Raw genomic sequence first — 19,527 nt, 5'->3', positions numbered from 1 at the left:
AAACAACAACCACCTTCACATTTTTAATGAACTATTTCACCTTCCTGTTTACTTTTTTCATAAGGTGTATCTAGGGTGGGAAAGATAACAGAAATAACAACTCTGAGGGAAAAAATAGTAAAGGTGTTATTTCCCTTTCCTATGAAACTGATATAAAATACTTTTACTTTTTTATTCCCTTTGATTCCATTTCCAATCCTTATTTAAGTCCATCTCCCCATGGCCCCTGTTCTGTTTGACAGGTACTTTCTATAAAGGAAAGTCAGCTTATATCCAGGTTTTCTCATCTCATGCTGTAATTCACATTCCTCATCCTATGTTCCTGGTGAAAAGATTTATGAAAAATAACCAAGGATACGTTCAGTATATTTTTTTTCTCTTGTTACACCTTCCCCTGCCCTGGGTTTATTCCTTGCCTCTCAAGCTCTTACATGCTAGGTTGAGTCGTCCTGTATATGTCATTATTTCTCACAGCTAGAGTATCTGCTAGGAGGTGGAAATGTGATTCCTTCCCAGGCAGATCAGCTGCTGGATTTGACAAGCACGTATGAGTAACAAAGGTTTACCAGATGTGTTTTCACTGATAAAAGCATTCTTTTATAGTAACTGTAGTAGCTACAGCAATATCCAAAATTCAGTTGAAGTTTTGGACAATGCTATTTCAATAGGAGCCTTCAGAAAAAGCATTTCCTATATGGAGGAAAGACAGGCTGCTAAATAATCCATTCAGGAACAGCTACAATGCCTTGTGGGTACTTTATGAAAATACATTAGAATTTACTGTAAATTGAACAAGTAACAAAGAAGCTTGATGAAGCTTTAAAAAAATACAGTGATGAAAATCTCTACAGACTTCTGGATTGCTGGGATTGCAAAGTAAACAGTTCAGCTAAATAGAACTTAGAAGGTACAGTTACCAACTAAAAATGCCTGATTATAAACCAGGAAGAAAAGTGAAGAACTCTGAAAATCATGTATGACAGTGACAACACAGACCACACAGTTATTATTTCAACTAACAGATTGTAGCGAACACATACCATATATCACAGTTAAGGACTAGAAGCCTGCTATAGTCTGTACAGATGTTCTCACTAAGCAAGCAGCTAGAGAACAGAAGATGAAACCTGACCTAAAAGTGACCTGAAAGTATACAAGCAAGCCATTAGAAAGGTGCTCTACTTCATCATATTTTTTCTTTTTAAATCTTAAATGCCTTTATATTGTAGGAGAGGAGCAAAGGGCAGAAATTGGAAATGTTATAATTATTTCTAACTCTGGAACAAGTCATATGTGCTTGCAGTCATACTTGGAATGCAAGGCTTAAGATCTGAAAGGCAATTTATAGGAAGCTCTGTTGCAGAAAAGATTTTTTATTACAAGAGGCCAGACAGGAACACTGAGCTCAGAAGGGTCATTTGTGAATAACTTCCAGCTTAAGTGATTAAGGGCTCCAGCCACTAGCCCGACCCACCCCTCCTCCCTACACACACAAAAAGGCGTATCAGAAACATCCTGTTTGTCACTGCTGCTGGCTTTTTGTTCAATGAGCAAGAGGGGAGCATTTGACTTTTGTGTTGGTTTTGGTTCTTTGCCCTTAGGGATACTTCTAACAATGCATAATACATGAAAGAATTCTGAAATACTGTTTTTTTTTTCTTCTTTGAACTATAAGGTTAAAGATAAATACATTTTGATATGCATAGAAAGCATTTATGATAACAAATAAAAGCAGCACTTCCTAAGGCTCAAAATACTGATAATGTGCTTTTACAAGCATGCTTGACAAGATCCTCATCTTTTTTTTTTTTTTTTTTAAATGTAAGGTAAAACATTTCAAATACCTTTCAAAAACCTTCTTCTGAAGAGATAGGCATAATTTCATCATTTTGTTGAATTATTTTAGTTTGGGTGGCTTATTTTTTATTTTAAGCTGCTATCGTATCTGCCAGAAAAGACAAGAAATAAGAAACATAATGCAAAGGTGAAGGATGTATGAGACTAAATTGCCAATTGGTTCCTTTGTCAATTTCAGATTCCCATAGAGGAGGTCTGTGCTCCTCTACAATGAGAGATCTATTGTGAAGTGCAGAAAGAGAATTGATGGCACTCTGTTAACCGTGGATGTCTAACCATATGCTGAAAACTCATGGCACCTCCTAGACTATTAGATTTATTACCCCCATTTCTTTTTTCTCACGTTAAATTTATGTTTTGAGGGAAAAGACACTCAGCATTTATCATTAATATGTTTGAATTTCACGTTCAAGGCATCAACCATTTCTTCAATATCAATATAATTTCTTTTCAGAATGAATACTGCACATAACAATAGCATGTTTCCTCAATATCGTCACTTACGGCATCAAGGGACCCTAAGAACAACCAAAAAACGTAAGTTAATTACGTCTTTTGATTCCAGAATAAATCATCCAGTAGCAGCTTTCAGTAGGCAGATCTGAAGTATGAAGGTTTTCTGGACATTTCTTTTTTTACTGCTCAACATCAAGCAGAAAATAAATGTTTATTCTACTCCTCTAGCGTCACTTTGGTCAGCAAAAGCAGTAAGTCTAGCATTTAAACCCTTAGGAAAAACATCCAACAGTATTATCCTGACTTATGCAAGAGAATTGCTGTGCATTTTTTACGTTTATCATGGTTTTCTTTCCTCTTCTAAAATGAAACTATGGTGCAAGACTAGACGTAGTTAGTAAATACCTTGGAATTAAATTCACTGTGACTGGTTCATTAAGGTGTGTCAAAGAAAAAAAGTGTAAAAAGAAGGCCAACCAATTAGCATGGGTTGCTAATATGATTAAGCTAGCCTGGAGCTCAGCTACCACATTTCCAAAGCCAAGCATAAATGCACTTGTTTTAGAGGTTTTTAATGTTTGGTATGAGATAAACATTTTATATTGTCAGGAATAGGAGCTCTTAAGTTACATGCACATCTGTACACCTGACTGAAAAATCAGAATGAGGAGCAGCACAACTAGCTCTTCCGTTGAGCACAGACAAAAGATCTTTTTTTAAAAGATTTTTATTGGTTTTAAATAGCTTGATAAAAGCCACCAATCGGTATTCAGAGTTCAATTGTAAACAGTTACAGTAATTTACCACTGTGTATTGATTTTGTACATTAAGCTATTTGCAGTGACAATCCATAAGACAAGTCAAATTCAGCGTATTTATAAATTGAAATGCACTGTACTAAGATAAAACAATGCCATAACTGAAAATGTTCAAAAGACTGATGTTTAACTCCCTCCTGTGGCGTAAGCAAGCAGCATCACAATCGGCTCCTGGCAGCTTAGACAGCACTCTCATACAAAAGCCTGTATTCATTGCATTAGGACAACAGATTTCAAGTTTACTATGGAAACTCACAAGTTCAAAAGTGTTATAATAAATTTCTAAAATACATACAAAGTTGTAAACATCTTTCTCTGGAACACACACAAAAATGGTTTGTGCCAGCCTCCTGTCTCCCACACTGTAGTAAAAAAATAATTAGGCCAAAGACCAAGGCCATGGACTAAAATTGTTTGCATGGGTAACATCACAGTTCACAGAAAGTATTCTAGTGTCAGCATTTATAATTAGTGTCACTGGCAGGGAGTAGAACCCATCTTAAAGGAAGTTCATGGAACACTCATCAACTGATGAACCAGGCACTAAGCAATAGATTTACCTATTTTTAGGAACAAAAGCTTAATTACATCCAGATATTTTTATATTTGAAAAAAGGTGAAATTGACTGTAAGCAGAAAATAAAAGAACATTTCTACCTGGCGAAGATGGATTTTTAACCATTTTTGCTATCAGGTTCTAACTATCTAGATCTTGCACAAAGAGAGATTTTCCAAACAGACTATAACTATATTGAGATCACACAAATGCACAGGATCATTTCAAGGCAGATTTTTTTTTTCCTGGAAGTCCCTCAGGCCATTTTCAAAAATGTATTAGTTTTCAAATCGATTTCAGCATTAACAATGAAATAACATTTTACTTGGTCTGAATCTTGTACCACAAATTCCAAAAAGACTAAGATCATTGATATCTTGGAATGCAATACAGAATTAATTTCAAGGTACACAGTAATAACGGCTTACTTACTGCAGGGTAATAAAGGATAGCTTCATTCTAGCACTTCCATATTATTCTTATTTCACAACAACTACCAGCAAGTAGTTTGTGTCCTGGTATTGAGTATATGAGCTGATCATAAATATTAATATTTTCATAAACAAGTTGTTTGTTTGAAAATTCTGTCAAGTGCAGCTCGTCACTGAGGATTAGAGGGTTTGTAGTCTGAGATACCAGAAGGGAATTCACCACAAGTATTACAAAAATCCTAAAAAGTGTTTTTTTTTCCAGTTATTGACTGTGCATCACAGAAACAAGCATCATGACACATTTTGTAATATGCAGTCTTGAAAAAAAAAATGTTTTAAAGTATTAAGAGTATTTTCATGTGAATTTTTCAGAAGGTCATAGTATGACTTAAAAACAAAGTTTTGAAGCTAGTGTAACTGTTTCTTAAGTTTCAACCTCAACGTATTTGATAAGCCCTAAATTCTAGCTGCAATTCTCAGCCAACAGATGTAAACAAACTTTAATACTAGATTTTAATCAAAGCAAATGCTTTGTTGGGAAAAAGCAGAAATATCTCACACTACCTACTTACTGTTCTGTCAGATGTATCACTTGTCATACACCCTCATGACAGACTATGGATACTTGTATCTTGATGTTGTTATTGTCAGTTTGTTATGTATTACAGGAGAGCATTTCTGAAACTACACAATTTCAGCATATGCTTATGCTGAGGAATGATGTGGAGGGAAGAGAAGGAAAACATAAGTAGGATCAGGCCATAATTAAAAACAAAAGGAACAATTTGACAATAAGCTGATATATTGGAGAAGTAAGTACAGACTTGCTTCTTCCAAAAGTTAAAAGAATGTATACTTTTAGTATAGGTATACACACACTCCTTAAGGAGGGGCAGACGTGGAAAAAAAAAAGAAAACTTTGGCAAAGTTTAAGAAAGTGCCATCTTTACAGTTGTAAAAAAAAAAAAAAAAAAAACAAACTCTGAAGAAGCAAGAGGTTAAAAACTGTCTACAGTTAAAATTGTCTCATGGTGCATGACAATGCATACAAATAGTTTCTAAGATTGCACTAATACCACATTGAGAATTACAACATCATCTGTACTGAATTTTGCATTGTAATGTCAAGAAGTAAATAATAGTTTGCATAAGCATTCCAACATCATACTGTGATAACACATTTTCACCCACATGCAGAGCTCTGTGCACATACATTTAAAAGTATATTTTCTTTTTTTTTAAAAAAGCAATACACCATATAGTAAATTTCCACTTAAGTGTATATTTGTGGGAAACTATTACGCAATTCTATAAATATTATTTTCATTGTTTTCTAATGGCAGAAACACGTTTCCTATGTAGTACAGGAGGGATCTGGACACTGGTTGATGAAATTTTAAAAAGCAAGAATTCTTTAATAGAAATACCCCTTTTCAGCAGCAGTAGAATAGCAGGATTTAAGAGGAACTGGAAATAAGAAGGCAACTCCCGGTTCAGTTTAAAGATCCCTTGCCCCTATTAAAAGTTATTTTTCTGTACTATAATAAATCATCCAAAAAAAAAAAAACATTCTCAACTCTAACAACACATTTATTCAGAAAAGCAATTTCCATATAGAACTTAGAGGCCACAGAATTCCATACAAACTGGTTCTAAGCAGAGACATTTCCTATTTTTGAGATGAGTTGATATTGAAACGTTTGTGGAGAGAACAGTGGCCTAAACCACATACTGTGTTTGATTTATATATAGCTTCAAAGGATTGACACCCTTTTGGTTTACTATTCTCCCACTAGAGAAGAAAAAAGCCATTTGAGCATTGTCTCTGCTAGTCAAATAGATCTATTAGTGCAAGAATAGTGTTTCCCATTTATGGCCTCCCCATGCTTAAAGTGCAGTATATTACATGAGATTTCAGCATACCAACATCCTTTATTTGAGTTTCAGAAGGAATGTTCAAGTTAAAAAGTTACCTTTTAGGCTTTAAACAATAAAATCCAAGGCAAAGTACATAAGCTATCTTAAAAATGGATTAAATCCACTCACTTAAGACATTCTTTAAGTCTTATATTCAATATACATATAATACACAAAAAATAACATGTCACTTAACTGTATTGTATCTGTATTTAAAGTGATCCTGTAATAAGTAATTAAAGGCCACTCCACTCAATGCAAATTTTGCTTGAGACAGGACTATGTTATCTGGACTGCGATACATAGTCCAGATATTTCATCATTCCAAGATTCCCACCTGCATAGGCTTATCAATAATGAAACAGCTCTTGGCACCCCACTGTACACACAGTTCAATTCTAATTAACAGGTGGTTTCTCTCATTTTTCCTTTTTTTTTTTTTTTTTTTTTTTTTAAATCACCGTTAAGAGTCAGTGTGTTAAAAACTGGACTAGTGATTTTATGCCTTCAGCAACTCCTCTCACCTGGTAACATGTACTTGGTACTACTTACAAGCTTTTCTTTTTATGTACCAATGGTTCCCAAAAGGCGTACAACAGGGAAGAGAATCTTCCAGGCCATACTCTTCATGTGAACAGAGGAGGTTCTAGGCAAATACAAGTACAACCATACCAATAGATTCTCTAAATAAGAAGTTCAAGCAATCAGTTGTGGATTCAGGACTATGTTTGGGTGCAACTTTAAAAACAAAGAAACCTCACCATACCAGAAGATGGTATTTCTTTACCTGCGTAGCTACTTATAGAAATTAAAGATGCAGTTGCACATTTCTTTAAAGCAATCAAACCAGCCTAAACAGGCTTCAGCCCCAACCTCCACTTTCATTTCTGTACCCGCAGCTCTGCCAGCTGTTAAACACAGCAGGGTTAAACTCTATACAGACAACAGTTGACACCATAACTCAGATAAGCCACAGACTTTTGGGGAAATGTCTTTGTTTCTTGTGTTTTGGGGAACCACATAACCTCAGCAATCTTGATCCATAAATGCTTGCATTACTACCACTGCAAGAGTGATAAACAGCAGTAGTGGAGATGGGAGAGAAAAGTATGAACGGCTTGACAAGAAGGAAACTATTACTGTCAAAATAATTACTTCAGATACATAATGCATTATTATTTTGAAGTTCCTGTAGTTTTGTGACTAGACGTCATGTAGTCAAAAGCCTAGAACTTTAACAATTAATAAAAATACACTCCAGGGGAAAAGTTATTTTTTAAATTAAAGCAAATGGCTTTTTACCTCTTCTAACATCCAGAAGAAATAGTCAACCAGTTGGGATAACAAAAACACAACATGCCATCTAACACAAGAAGTAGTGTACCTTACTTTTAGTACTCAAGTAAGGCTTAGAAAAAAATATATCCTCCAATATCTTGCACCATAACACTGCTAACCAACATCTCATCTTCATAATTACGGACTTCTCTATGCTAGTATACCAACTCCCAAGCAAACATTAGAAACACTACTAGCTTTCCAGGTCAATACAATTCAAACTGCACGCAACATCATCATTTACTCCATTTCCAAAGTGAAGTAAGCTAGATAGTAAAAATGACATGATGTGTCACCCACCAGCACGAGTTTACTCCACATTAAATCCCCACTTTTAGCTCAGACTGAAGAGTTAGCTGAAGACATATCCTAACCCATCACATCAATACCTCCTTCTTTAGGGAAGTCCAAAGACTAAGGCGCACTAAGCCTATCTATACTAAGTCAGTTGTTGAGAATTTTGGACACTAAGTTCAAATTTTGACCTACTGCACAATGAGTTTCTCCATCTACGTGTCCACAGGATCGTATTCCTACAATTTCTTATTCACAAGCAGCTCTATTGATTTCAACATGCTTGCTCCATTGTTTGCCAAACCCTGTTGTCAGAAGTCTGTCCCAAAGCCAAAGTCAACAGGCCTAGAAATGATTATTATGTCTCAGTGATAACAATCACTATTTCAAGGAAAGAAATTGTTCTCTTAAAAAATTATTTATAGTGTGTCTATTGTAGCACAATAAAACTCATGAGATCCTAACTTAAGTTAGAGCAGTATCACCCTTGAAAGGAACACTGCTGAGAATTATGCCATATTGAAGACCACCACCCCAAGAGCTTTCTGATTCAAAGTGTTTTAAGTACTGATACATTAGTTATGGTTGATTTCACACTGGGAATTCAGTTCTACAAGCAGTAGTTTCATTGGAAATGGTTGTAAACAGTAGCCAAAGTAATCAGCAAATACAAATCCTTAAGAAAACAAAAAGGATCTGTGCTAAACAGTCAACTTGAGTTCTAGTCTAGTGTTAACAGGACACCTGCAGAAGTCCCAGAAAGTGTTGAAATTAAGTTTGTTCCAATCAGAGGCAGACATTCCATTCTGTACTAAAAAAAAAAAAAAAAAAAAAAAAAAAAAAAAAGCCTTATTTCAACAGCCTCTTTTACCAGCAACTACACAAGTATAATTTCACTTCAGATGTCTATCACTAAAACCTGAACTGCAACCTTGTCTCCAATTTAATCAATTCAGTTTCTATTAATGTTAAAAATAGTAACTATTAAAATTTTAGTATGTTTTTACCTTCACTACTGCATACCAGAGACCTGCTAGTGCAAAAGCTAGGACAGATATTACTAGCTGTATGACATGAAAACTGGTAGTCACATATTGTACACTTGAAAGCATTGTCTTATATCCAAGTGGTTGCTCTGAAGTAACAGGGCTTAAGTAACAAAGAAAAATACACAATTTCTGGTTGTTTAAGAGTCCCATAGCATAATCATTCAGTGAGGCAACTGGAACAAAACAGAGATCAATAAGCCCACCAAACTCCGGCTCTTCAAGAAGTGCAAGCTGCAACTCATTCTCTATGCTGCTGCTCACTTCTAATTCCAGAAACTGCAGTTCTTGATTACACTGCAACTTTCCCAGCCATGCATGTACAAAACATACAAAGTTATCTCCTGGGCAGCTTAAGCTAAAGTCTGCAGCAAAACTACGAGCTTTCTCCAGCCAGCCCATTACTGAAATATTAATGCACTGAGAAATCCCATCAAGCCTGGCTTCCCCAGAAGAACAACACAGACAAAATGAATCTTTCCAAGGAACCGCTGGACTTGAGTTTCTCCCTGCTGATTCACTCAAACTCAGAGGCATTTCTTTGCCAACATAAGGCGGAGGTATATTAATAAAGAGAGAACAATTCCTGATGTTAAAATAAAATAATTCTTTTTGTAAACTGCTACTATGATTCTGAGAGTTGTTCAACACGGAATGTACACGTGTCAGGTGAGCTGCAGCCTTGTGATGACCTGGGCCACTGTCACATATTCTTCCTGGGTTTAAATCTTCTTCCTTCATATTCCTATAGAAGACAAACATAGCTTTGCTTTTTCACAGCAGAATGAGCTTGAAGAGGAACGTGACTGACTGTAGTCGCAGCATACAGTGCAAGCAGCGTAACAAGTGACAAGTCAGTGGATCTCAATATGGACCTAGAGAGAAAGGATACAGAATGTTATTACACTAATTTCCTGCCCTGGTATTTTTTTTCCAAGCTCATCCCACAAGAAAAAAAAATATTAAAAAAAAAAACATCTTTTCTCTAGATCTTAGTATATAGAAAAACAAAAATTCTTTAACATAGGGAGGAACCCAAGTGCAGAACTTAAGAGTAGTCCAAACAGACAAGTCACCCTACAGACTGCTTTGAACATATCTAAAGGGGCAGGAGGTGTAGCCAAATATAAACTTTATCCTCTACTTTGAGTTTGATGTTACCAAAAGAGTTTGTACCAAGCATCAATGTGAGTCAGCAAATGAGCAGCTAGAAAGATTGACTGTGTAACAGCATGATTTTCCCTCACCAGTACAAACACAGACTGTAACTGATTAGAGGCTTAATGTTAAAGGCAAATATTAAAGTCATGTTTCTGTAAACAGAAGTACATGCTGCAGTCAGTCAGAGACAACACCGGAAATCAAGAAGGTGGCGTGAACAGCTTCCCGAAGGGAACCGGCCAGACTGGCAGTTAGAGGACACTGCTTATGCTGCAGCCAAATGACAAGCTGATGGTATTACAAGAGAACCATTACGTAGCAGCATAGATAAGAAGCAAAGGCGAGGCATTTTTAGCCACCGAGCTTATTACTATGCCACGTGTGTAATTTTTGGCAGCGTGGCTCAATATTAAGCTTCAGAATTGCAGAACAAATGCGTCCCAAAAATAAAAATATGAGGCACCGCTTTTTGACCTCTTCCCTCTCCAGCGTGCCTTTTACGAGTCGCAGGCTGCAGGCAGCCTTATCTGTTAGCACTCGGCCACCAGCCAGACGTCAAAACTTTGAGCGCTGCTGTGTTTACGAGCAGAGAGAGAGCGCCCAACCTTTGGCTACACCAGATGTCCGTAGCCTGCTTCTGTTGCCAGTTATGTTAAAAGAAAAGCTCTCATTTCAGCACCAAACCAATAAAACTTCCACCCTGTGAGGAATACCAGGAATGCCTTTAGGTCACAGCTTGTTTAGGGAGCCCCCTGTTTTGTAGAAGCCAGGAGAGACGTTAAACGTGAGCTGTCATTGTCACGCAGTTACACTGGGAGTTAAAGCTACCCCTGCGTTCTCCCTGCTCAAGCTTGTTCTTGGCTTTAAACACATCGTTTTATTAGGAAATTATTTTATCAGGCACCGAGCACGCGACACCCGAACAGAAGCACTCCCAACCCAAGCTAAGGATGCCCTCAAGCCCAGGATGACTCGGTAACGAGGACAAACGAGAGGGCGGCACAGGGGACACGGGGGCTGAGCAGGGAGCACCCCGGAGGGCAGCCCGGAGCCCGGGGCCGGCCCGGCGCCGCCGCCCACCCACCTGCAGCCGCACGTTGAGCATCATGGAGGCGACGATGTAGAGGTACGGGAAGTTGATGCGGAGCTTCCAGGCCAGGTCGAAGAAGATGAGGAGAGTCCTGGTCAGCCCCTTGCAGAACACGCCGTACGACCTGGCCGCGGCCGACTGGGAGAGCCTGGCAGCCAGGGCGGACAGCGCCGCCGCCATAAACCCGCGGCCCGGCCCCGCCGCCCGGGCCCCGCCGCCGCCGCCGCCGCCACCGGGTGTCAGCAGCGGGGAGGAGCCCCCCGCCCAGCGACGTGCGCGCCGCCGCCTGCGTGCCGCTGCGTGCGCGCCGCCGCCGCCGCCTGCTCGGCCGGGGCACGCCTGCCTGAGGGCGGTGCGCGGCCGTTGTGACCGTTGGGGTGGGCGCGGCCGCTCAGCTCGCTCAGCTCCCTCAGCCCGGCCGCCGCCCGCCCTCGGGTGTTGGGGGCCCCCGGAGAGCGGCTGGGGCTCCTCACAGCCCCTCCAGGCGCGTGGGCTCTCGCCGCTGGAGAAGAGGAGCCCCAGGGCTTGGCTCGTTGAACCTTCTCAACGCAAATGAGTGGGCTGTCCATGTTGATAATGATTTTTGCATGTTTTGCCCCCCCCCATCCCCCTTTTGTTTTTGTAATTCTGTGCTTTATGCAGTTCGGCGATCGATGCAGAAAACCACCTATTTCCACAAGCAAACGCTTTATGCTTTTCAAGGCAGCACTTCAGTTCTGAATTTAAAAGCAGTGTTCAAGCGTAGGTTACACTTAAGCATTTTTAGTCATATCTAGGAAGATCTTTGAGGTACATTATCATCATGACACTTAACTTTGCCAGTAGGGGAAAACACCCCAGAACAGACAACCCATATCATTTATGAAGATAACGAAACAAGGAAAAAATGCCCTTTTCTACCAGAACTCCTCTATGTAGTTTCATTCAATTAACTTTTAATAACTGTAACGTGAAACGGAAAAATCAATCTATCGATCTAAACTCTTCGTGAAATATTATTGTATTGCCACTGAATCACTCTGGTGCACAGGGAGAAATTCCAGTACAAAATTGGACACGCTCCCAGGTTTATCTGCAGTCCCTTTGTCTGAAATGCTGTTTTGTTCGTTAGCTACATAATAGAGCGGAAAACCCCTGGAAAACTCACTCTGTGTCTGGAAACTGTAAACAGTCCAATTAAGGAAAATACAGGCACTGGCTTGTGCTCTCAGGAACTGGAGTATTTTAAGGATGCGGCGTGTTTTGAGGGCTTGTCTGTCCTGCAGGTGAGGAGGTACCGCAATACCTTCCTGCTGCCTGAGGTACCAGGCAGCCCCTCCAGCCTGATCGGGACTAGAACGTGGTTGTCAAGGGCAGAACCAGTCACTGGAGCTGTCCTTAACCAGTTCTTTCATCTTATCCAGCTTCTGAACAGATCCGAAGAAACCCGCTTGGATCTCAGGCCTTCAGATAAGCCTCTTATGAGTGTGGAAGTCCAGGACCCCCTTCCTTCACTCCCTGCTTTTTGATTCTGGACAGCTGTAGCTCATTGCAGTCATCTAAGCAGATCTGACTGAATGTCAGACTGCGGAGTTAAATGCTCTCTCAGAGCTCTCTCAGACTATCCTACTGATTCTTAAAAGCAAAACACTGCTTATTCAGATCAAAAAAAAGTATCAAAGAAAATGCATCTTTTAGAACACACCTTATCAGAAACCTATCCATCTTCCCCAGGGTTTCCAAGCAGATTCAAAGCTCTTTGGGTCCCTCTTCAGTCACAGAAGAAGGACTGTTTGTCAGTCCTTTAATCAATGCTGAAGAATCCCCTTTGAGGCCAGGATTGATCTGTCTATGATCTGTGATGTCTATGGTTTGACGTCTCTGTGCCTAGGTCTCTTGAGCCTACCTGCACTATTAAAAGGAGGAGACAGGACTTACCTGCACCATCTTCATTTTGGAGAACATGAAATAATAGCCTCCACTCTCCTCACAACTTCATTCATAAAGTATCCTTTGGATTATTTCAGCACATCATTCAAAAAAAGGAAAGAGACTGAAGTTTTGTATATTATTCATAAAGTGAATGCAATAGCTTGCAATTCAAAAAGGTTTCCAAAGATGGGCATATGCTTCTTTCTGCAAGCAGTAGTATTATTGCTGTGTAGTGTGTCTATGTCAGTTCAGCTTGGCTGTTTTGTGAAGACAGTGGTGCTGTATCTTTTTTTCCTCCACATCTGAAGTTTTTAATAACCCTGTTAGTACTGAAGACACTGAGGACACAGGAACAAAGATGTGTCCAGGTGCTACAACTGAAATTCCAAGTTAACTCAAATTCTTCAATGTCTCCATTCCTTTCTCTGTTATATGTACTGCAGCCATCTACTCTAGCAGATGAGCACAAAGTAATTTAGCTGCTCTAAGACATTTAGCAGCTTTTTGAGATTATATTGAATGCAATGTGATATATAAAGACTAAATCAGGAAGCTGATTAGCTTGTATTTATCAGTCGGTATCTGTCAGATTCTCATTAGTTTGGGCTCATGTTGTTAATTGACAGAATTGTGACACTATCAATTTCAAAATCTTGATTAAGAATTCGACACACAAGAGAAAATACTGACACTAAATTACTTTTTACACTAAAATAAGCAATATCATGAATAAATTAGGTCATAACAACAAGTTAGCGTTGGTATTGATTTGGATCTAATTATTTAATTAAATATTGTGTTTGATAAAATAATCTTTAGTTTTCCAACAAAGAAATGCAAATTGAAAAGATAATTCAATTGAATACCAATTGAAGAGCTTCATCAGATTTTGTCACATCAGGATTTGGAAATTAGCTACTTATTAGACAGTAAAACTAAACCCCAAAGCTACCCCCCACTTCCTCCTTTGATTTCAGCTCTGTCATGGTGGTAAAATCCTTCCTTTTCAATTTAGATAAAACACAGATTACTTTAATATGCAGAAGTTCAAAACTATTGACGTGCAATTTGTGGCTGAGAGCTGCAGAAATCCTTTTCCATCAATTTAGTGCCATCATTCCATTTTGCTTCCTAACCCTGACTCGCCTTTCTCTGTTGCATCAGACAAGCACACCCTTATCTTTGAAGTCCTTTCATGTTTTATTTCATTCTGCTTAAAATTTCTCCTCAGGAATTCAAACATTTATTCTTCTATTCAAAGAAAAAATGTTGTTAGTCAACATTACTCTTGTTACATTTTCAAAATGTATTCTGAAGCTTTCTCAACTTCTATCTGTTATGTTTAGGAGTTCCTCATATACTCATACAAAGATTTCTCTGTTTTCCTTCAGCGCTTATAAGATACCTTACTTGCAAAAGAAATAAAAATTAGGCCCTGGATGTGCCTGCCACATAGACCAATGTTACCTAACAGCATCCCTGTATTTAACTATATCTGTCTTTCCTCTGCTTTTGGATAGGCCTGTTTTGGGAAGGGACCTCTCTGCGCTCTGGTGTGTAACACAACAGTCCTTGTGCATGTGATTGGGTCTCCAAGGTTCTCTGTAAGAGCTATAAAAGCAGAGATACACTATGAGCACTTTGTGTTTCAATGAGAGAGAATTTAGGGTTATTTATACTTAGTTTCTTTCTGGTATCTTTATATATCCATTGCTATGTATATATAAAAAAAAAAAAAGACAATTGACAACAAAATGATTTCAAAAGACCGAGATCATAACAAAAACTTGAAAAATATAAAAGTCAGATTTTTTAAACATTAAAACATTTTGTTCTCTTCAGTTCCTGTAATCTTCTGTGTTCTTTTGGACTGAAAGTTCACTTAAAAATAAATAAAGAAAATTAAAGAAAAAAGAGAGAAAAGGAAAAAAGAGCCAGATGGTTCCTAACAAACCTCTTCTTGTGAGTGGGTTTTTAGGGCTGCAAGGAAACTTGTCAACAGCTCTGGTAGCCCGTCTGCTGATGCCATGCTTTCCTTCCCCAGCAGCAACCAGCCTTGGCACTCTGCAATCCCAGGCGGCCCTCAGAGGGTTTATTGTCCCTGCTGACAAAAGCGTTCAGTTTACTCTTTTGGTTTGTGATGTTGTCTAATTTTGAGCCCCCTCTCTACAAAATCTTTCAGAAAATTAGATGTACAACATGCTGCGGATTCTAACAGCACATTGTTGTTGAGTCATAGTTAGATGCAATTGAAGCTCCTGACAATATGAATAATATGAATAACTCTTGCAGAAGCTATTGTGTTACCATACAGTGCTGCAGTGAGCTTGTACTGAGAAGCATTGGTCCTCTAACATACACAATACTAAAAAGACACAAGACTACATTTGAACAGGCGTTTTTTGTCAGTTTAAAAAATGCAAAATCTAACATGATATCAAATTAGCTAGCTGCCAGAAGTACGCAGAAACACCAGGCACCCAATTGCATCTCTTGCTATTGGGTGAAAACAGAGGGAAGGTGATTAACCTATGCCACCATTCACATAGATTGTTCTGCAAACAGGACAATTTTGTAATTGTTATATTTAGGAACTGCGGAATAAATCAACTTATTTGGGGAAGTCTTCCTCTTCACAGGAAGAAGCAGTTTAGCAGCTTTTAAGTGTACATGAATTGGGGAAAAAAAAAAAAAAAAAAAAAAAAGTTTTCCAGAAAAGTTTTTAATTCAACTTAGAAGTAGGCTTCTTACCTTTTGCCTGTTCTCGGGCAATTTGACCACAGAAGACTTGTCCTTTTAGGTCCTAGCTTTACTGAACCTCATAAGCACGCCTGCAAGCCTGGAGCAAAAGTAACTCTTGATCTTTCAAAGGAGTTCAGGTAGCCAAGTCAAAGCTCGTAGCCTTCAGTCTTTATTCATGTGAAGAATAATTGGCAGGTGGAAGGCAATATAACTAGTGGGGCTGAATGGACTTCTGTCATGGTTAAACCATTACCCATTTCCTCAATATCTGAAAGCTCATTTCTGTGAAATGCTTGATATCAACATAGGTAGAAGATGAGGGGAATCTCTAGTTCACACATCTGTGTACTTCAGCAATGTCTCACATAATGGCATAATTTGATGCCTTCAGTTGGCAAAAAGACTTATTCCCTTATTTCTGCTGAGGTATTTACAGTGATAAATAAATAAATAACAGAGAGTTCCAATGTCTTGTTAATAAATATATAATAATGTCTCTATTCCAGAAAGCTTACAGCCATATACAGGGATTACTGTGTAGTCCCGCTGTCTTCAGCAGCCCTTGCTGTAGTAAGCGCTGTCTGTTACTGCTTGCTAAACCTGAGGGGAGGCAGAAGTGAATGAAAAGCCTTATGTGGTTTTATAACTGAAATTCTGCACAGAAGAGGTATTTGTCAGAAGCTATCTAAAGAAAATACAGGACTTGTTTGTGTTGTATATGTATACCAGCTAAATCATCTATGCTAATATCACACAAATATGATGCATTTATTTTACAACGTTTCCTTATTAATTTAGAGATTTATATATGAACATTTTATTTGCATACTCCTTTAATCTCTTCTCTCTGATGCAGCAAATGCTGACATTTAAAAGCTGTGGTTCCTTTTTTATTGCTGGCTTTGGTTCCTCTAGAGCAGACTGAGTACTATATTTGAACAGTGTACATATCACATGCTAGTACTGTGTTTTTTTTCAAAGCTCAGGAAACTAATCATGCCAAAAATGTCTGCTTGGAATAGCTAAAACTTGTGGATGATTATTTGTGGATTATATTATTTTTAATATGAATTTTATGTTACTATATCTCCCCAACTTCTGTGAAGATTTCCTCTTCTCCAAACAGCTTGAATACATCCTTCTATCCTGATTTAAAAGTGGGAAGGCAAAGGGGCTCAGTGAATGACAGGCAGGCCACAAAGGCAGGTAATGCCACAGATGGAACTAGGGGGAAACGTTGGTTCCCTAGTCCTGTGCATAAAGATTTCTTTCTACCAGTTACTATATAACCCTAATACTATATCATTAATCACCTGAGTTTTACCAGCAACTCAAATGAGGATAAAATCTTTAAGAACAAAATTTTTGAGACAATTTTTTTAGCTTTTATTGTAAGATGAAAAAGCACTGAGAAACCCTATTTTTCTCCAGTAAGATAAATCTCTCAAGTTGTTTTGGGTGTTTTTGGTGGTGGTGGTATGTTTTGTTTTGTTTTGTTTTCTTCCTTTGTTTTTCTTCTGATTCTCATACAAATATGTAAAGAGACAAGAGTGCAGCATATGCTGAAAGCCTTACTCCACCCTTTAGTAGCATGTGATTCACTTCATGTAAAATTGGCTCCTTCAGTCCAACCCCTAATTTCAAGTGGCTGTGAGCTCCGATTACAGCTTTTTGCCCCAAAAACAGTTTTGACACTACCCATAAACAGGCTTTTACTTTGACTTAGATACTGTAGCATGTTATTTCCTGGAGGCAATTGAACAGAACTGGTGTCTGCAGGAAGTGTCATCTAGGAGCAGTAGTACACATCCATGAATCACTCCTAGGTGTCCTGTTTTTTTCACTGACGTGTTTTCTCGTATGTACCGTGTGTATACTGGTACTTCTTTACTTCTCTGTGCATTTGTTTGTGGTTTTATTGACGAACTAACACGTTAAAGAAGACAGTAATAGTTTGGGATGAAAGTTGCTATAAAAGTGCAAATTATTGTTGTCTCTGTAATGCTGATGTTTTGTGTCATGGTGACTAACACTTTCCAGTATTGCATCAGTGTGATTACCCTGCCACTCCCCATCCACAAAGGATAATAATTCTTCTTCAGTGCCAGCACATACACAATACACATATTCAGGCAGTACCCGAAACAACTTTAAATAAGGATTTCCTCTTGATGTCTAAGAAATACTTTCAACAATTGTAATGGATGACAGAAGACAAGGTGATAGGTTATGGAACAATATTAGGACTGATCTAGGCCTCGACTTTATGATTCATGACTTTATCAGAATTATGGAAAAATTTATAATTGGTTATAGCTACTGCCACTAATTCTTTTCTTTTTACATGCTCCTGTGTGTACTACATCTGTAAATTTTCTATATACAACTCAGCAAAGCAATCATATCTATCAAGCTAATATTTTTTCTGTTAAGCTGTTTGTTATGAACTTCTCGCTCCCTTGTCTTGTCTTTCATCCTGTTCTTTGATTCTACATTTATTTATGTTATCAGATCGTTTTGGTGTATTCACTGTGTCCACTTCTCTGATTCTCAGGGGAAAAACATATATGCAAAGTGTTAAACATTAACAGCACTATGTAAGGGACTTTTTTTCTCTTTGAAAACAAATACACTTAATAAGAGTGTAGCAAAAATGATGTAAGAACAAATTGAAGCATGTATTAAATATGTTGAATTTTAATAATAGAATAATTAATGTATCGTGTCATCATATCAAGGAGCATACACACAAGAATTTGTCTTCCAGAGCATGTAAAGAATATTTACCTTAAAAGAGATATCAGTTAGGAATGCAACTGAAAATAACAGTTAGGAATGCAACTGAAAATTTTGAACAATTCCAAAAGGCTCTTTTTTTAGGATATTGGAAGGAATAAAGATATACAAACATGTGGGATAAACACTGTAGGATTCTATTACTGTCATCATCTATCCAAACTGTAATATTGTTTTCAATGACTAATAGTAAATATTTATCTAGATATTTTATAATATTAGCATTTATATATCCAATTACAACTGTAAATTTAAAGTGTGCTTGAAGCATACCTTGTGCTTTGACTTAAGTAGTTTTTGACAATGCTTAAAACAATTGATCCCAAAAGAATCAGATGGAGGAGCACTGAAAAGAACATACATAAAAAGATTGCTTGTCTCACGGCAGGATCATAAAAGCAATTGTTGCTAATGTGAATGTTTTCTCCATTACAGCCTTCATGCTTATCTTTCTGTGCTATTTTGTAATGAGATTGTAAATGTCGCTGTAGTTCCTTTTCATGTAAAAAATTCCAAACATCCACCTGGGTTACACTGAGCAAAAAAAGAACCAGGGAAGGAATTGGTAGGTGGTGGGATAATCAGAAGCAGTTTTACACAGCACTTGAATCTGTCCACGTTCTGGATCTCCCCAGGACCCTAACATAAATTAGACAATCTTTACGTCTGCTCTATTTCTGTGCAGTATCTCAAAGGCCCCAAAAGCTGTTGTAGCAGCCAAGAACAGCAGGAGCACTGTGCTACTGCCCACACCTCTCTTCCGCAGCTCCCAGCTGCTGGGTAGGGAATGGTTGCCAGGTCATTGGCAGGAGCAGACTCTTGGCTTTCAGGATATTTAGCTTAAATGACAAGTCATTTTCGCTTCCGTCTGTATGAGGGAACATGGACATACAAGTGTTGCAAAAATAGCCTTTTAGTTTACAGCAGTCGTTATGTTTTCTTCACTAACGTGAATTATCTTTGCTTGAGAAAGAAAAATGTAAGAGATTAAATATCATGGGATGCTCTGTCCATTGATGAGGTTTTGTTGTATGGTATCAAAATCATTTAGAAATGTTCTGAAATTAATAGATCAAACCACTTGAAAACCATCATTGGTGGTACACTCTATCAA

At 38.1% G+C, this 19,527-nt stretch overlaps 1 protein-coding gene and 1 long non-coding RNA gene across 6 annotated transcripts in view; one reads left to right on the top strand and one right to left on the bottom strand.

The window, feature by feature from the left end:
• Positions 1 to 19,424, top strand: part of LOC101801714 (uncharacterized) — a 30,410-nt gene extending 10,986 nt beyond the window's left edge. For 3 of the 5 annotated variants that reach the window (XR_011803520.1, XR_011803519.1, XR_011803517.1), the window contains exon 5: positions 2,312 to 5,685. This is a non-coding gene — a long non-coding RNA (uncharacterized lncRNA). The other 2 variants (XR_011803518.1, XR_001190594.5) reach the window with 2 other exon arrangements.
• Positions 6,458 to 11,144, bottom strand: SMIM10L3 (small integral membrane protein 10 like 3). Its single transcript, XM_021272808.4, has 2 exons — positions 10,959 to 11,144; positions 6,458 to 9,588 (listed from the first exon to the last, which is right to left on the bottom strand). The coding sequence occupies exons 1-2, from the start codon at positions 11,142 to 11,144 to the stop codon at positions 9,568 to 9,570; spliced, it is 207 nt and encodes a 68-aa protein (XP_021128483.2). The 3' UTR covers positions 6,458 to 9,567.
• Positions 19,425 to 19,527: the final 103 nt, after the last annotated feature.

This window comes from Anas platyrhynchos, chromosome 15, assembly GCF_047663525.1.
Source record: "Anas platyrhynchos isolate ZD024472 breed Pekin duck chromosome 15, IASCAAS_PekinDuck_T2T, whole genome shotgun sequence".
In the NCBI taxonomy this organism is placed as follows: Eukaryota; Metazoa; Chordata; class Aves; order Anseriformes; family Anatidae; genus Anas; species Anas platyrhynchos.
The sequence above is the reverse complement of the archived record's forward strand: the minus strand, read 5'-3'. Positions and strand labels throughout refer to the sequence as shown.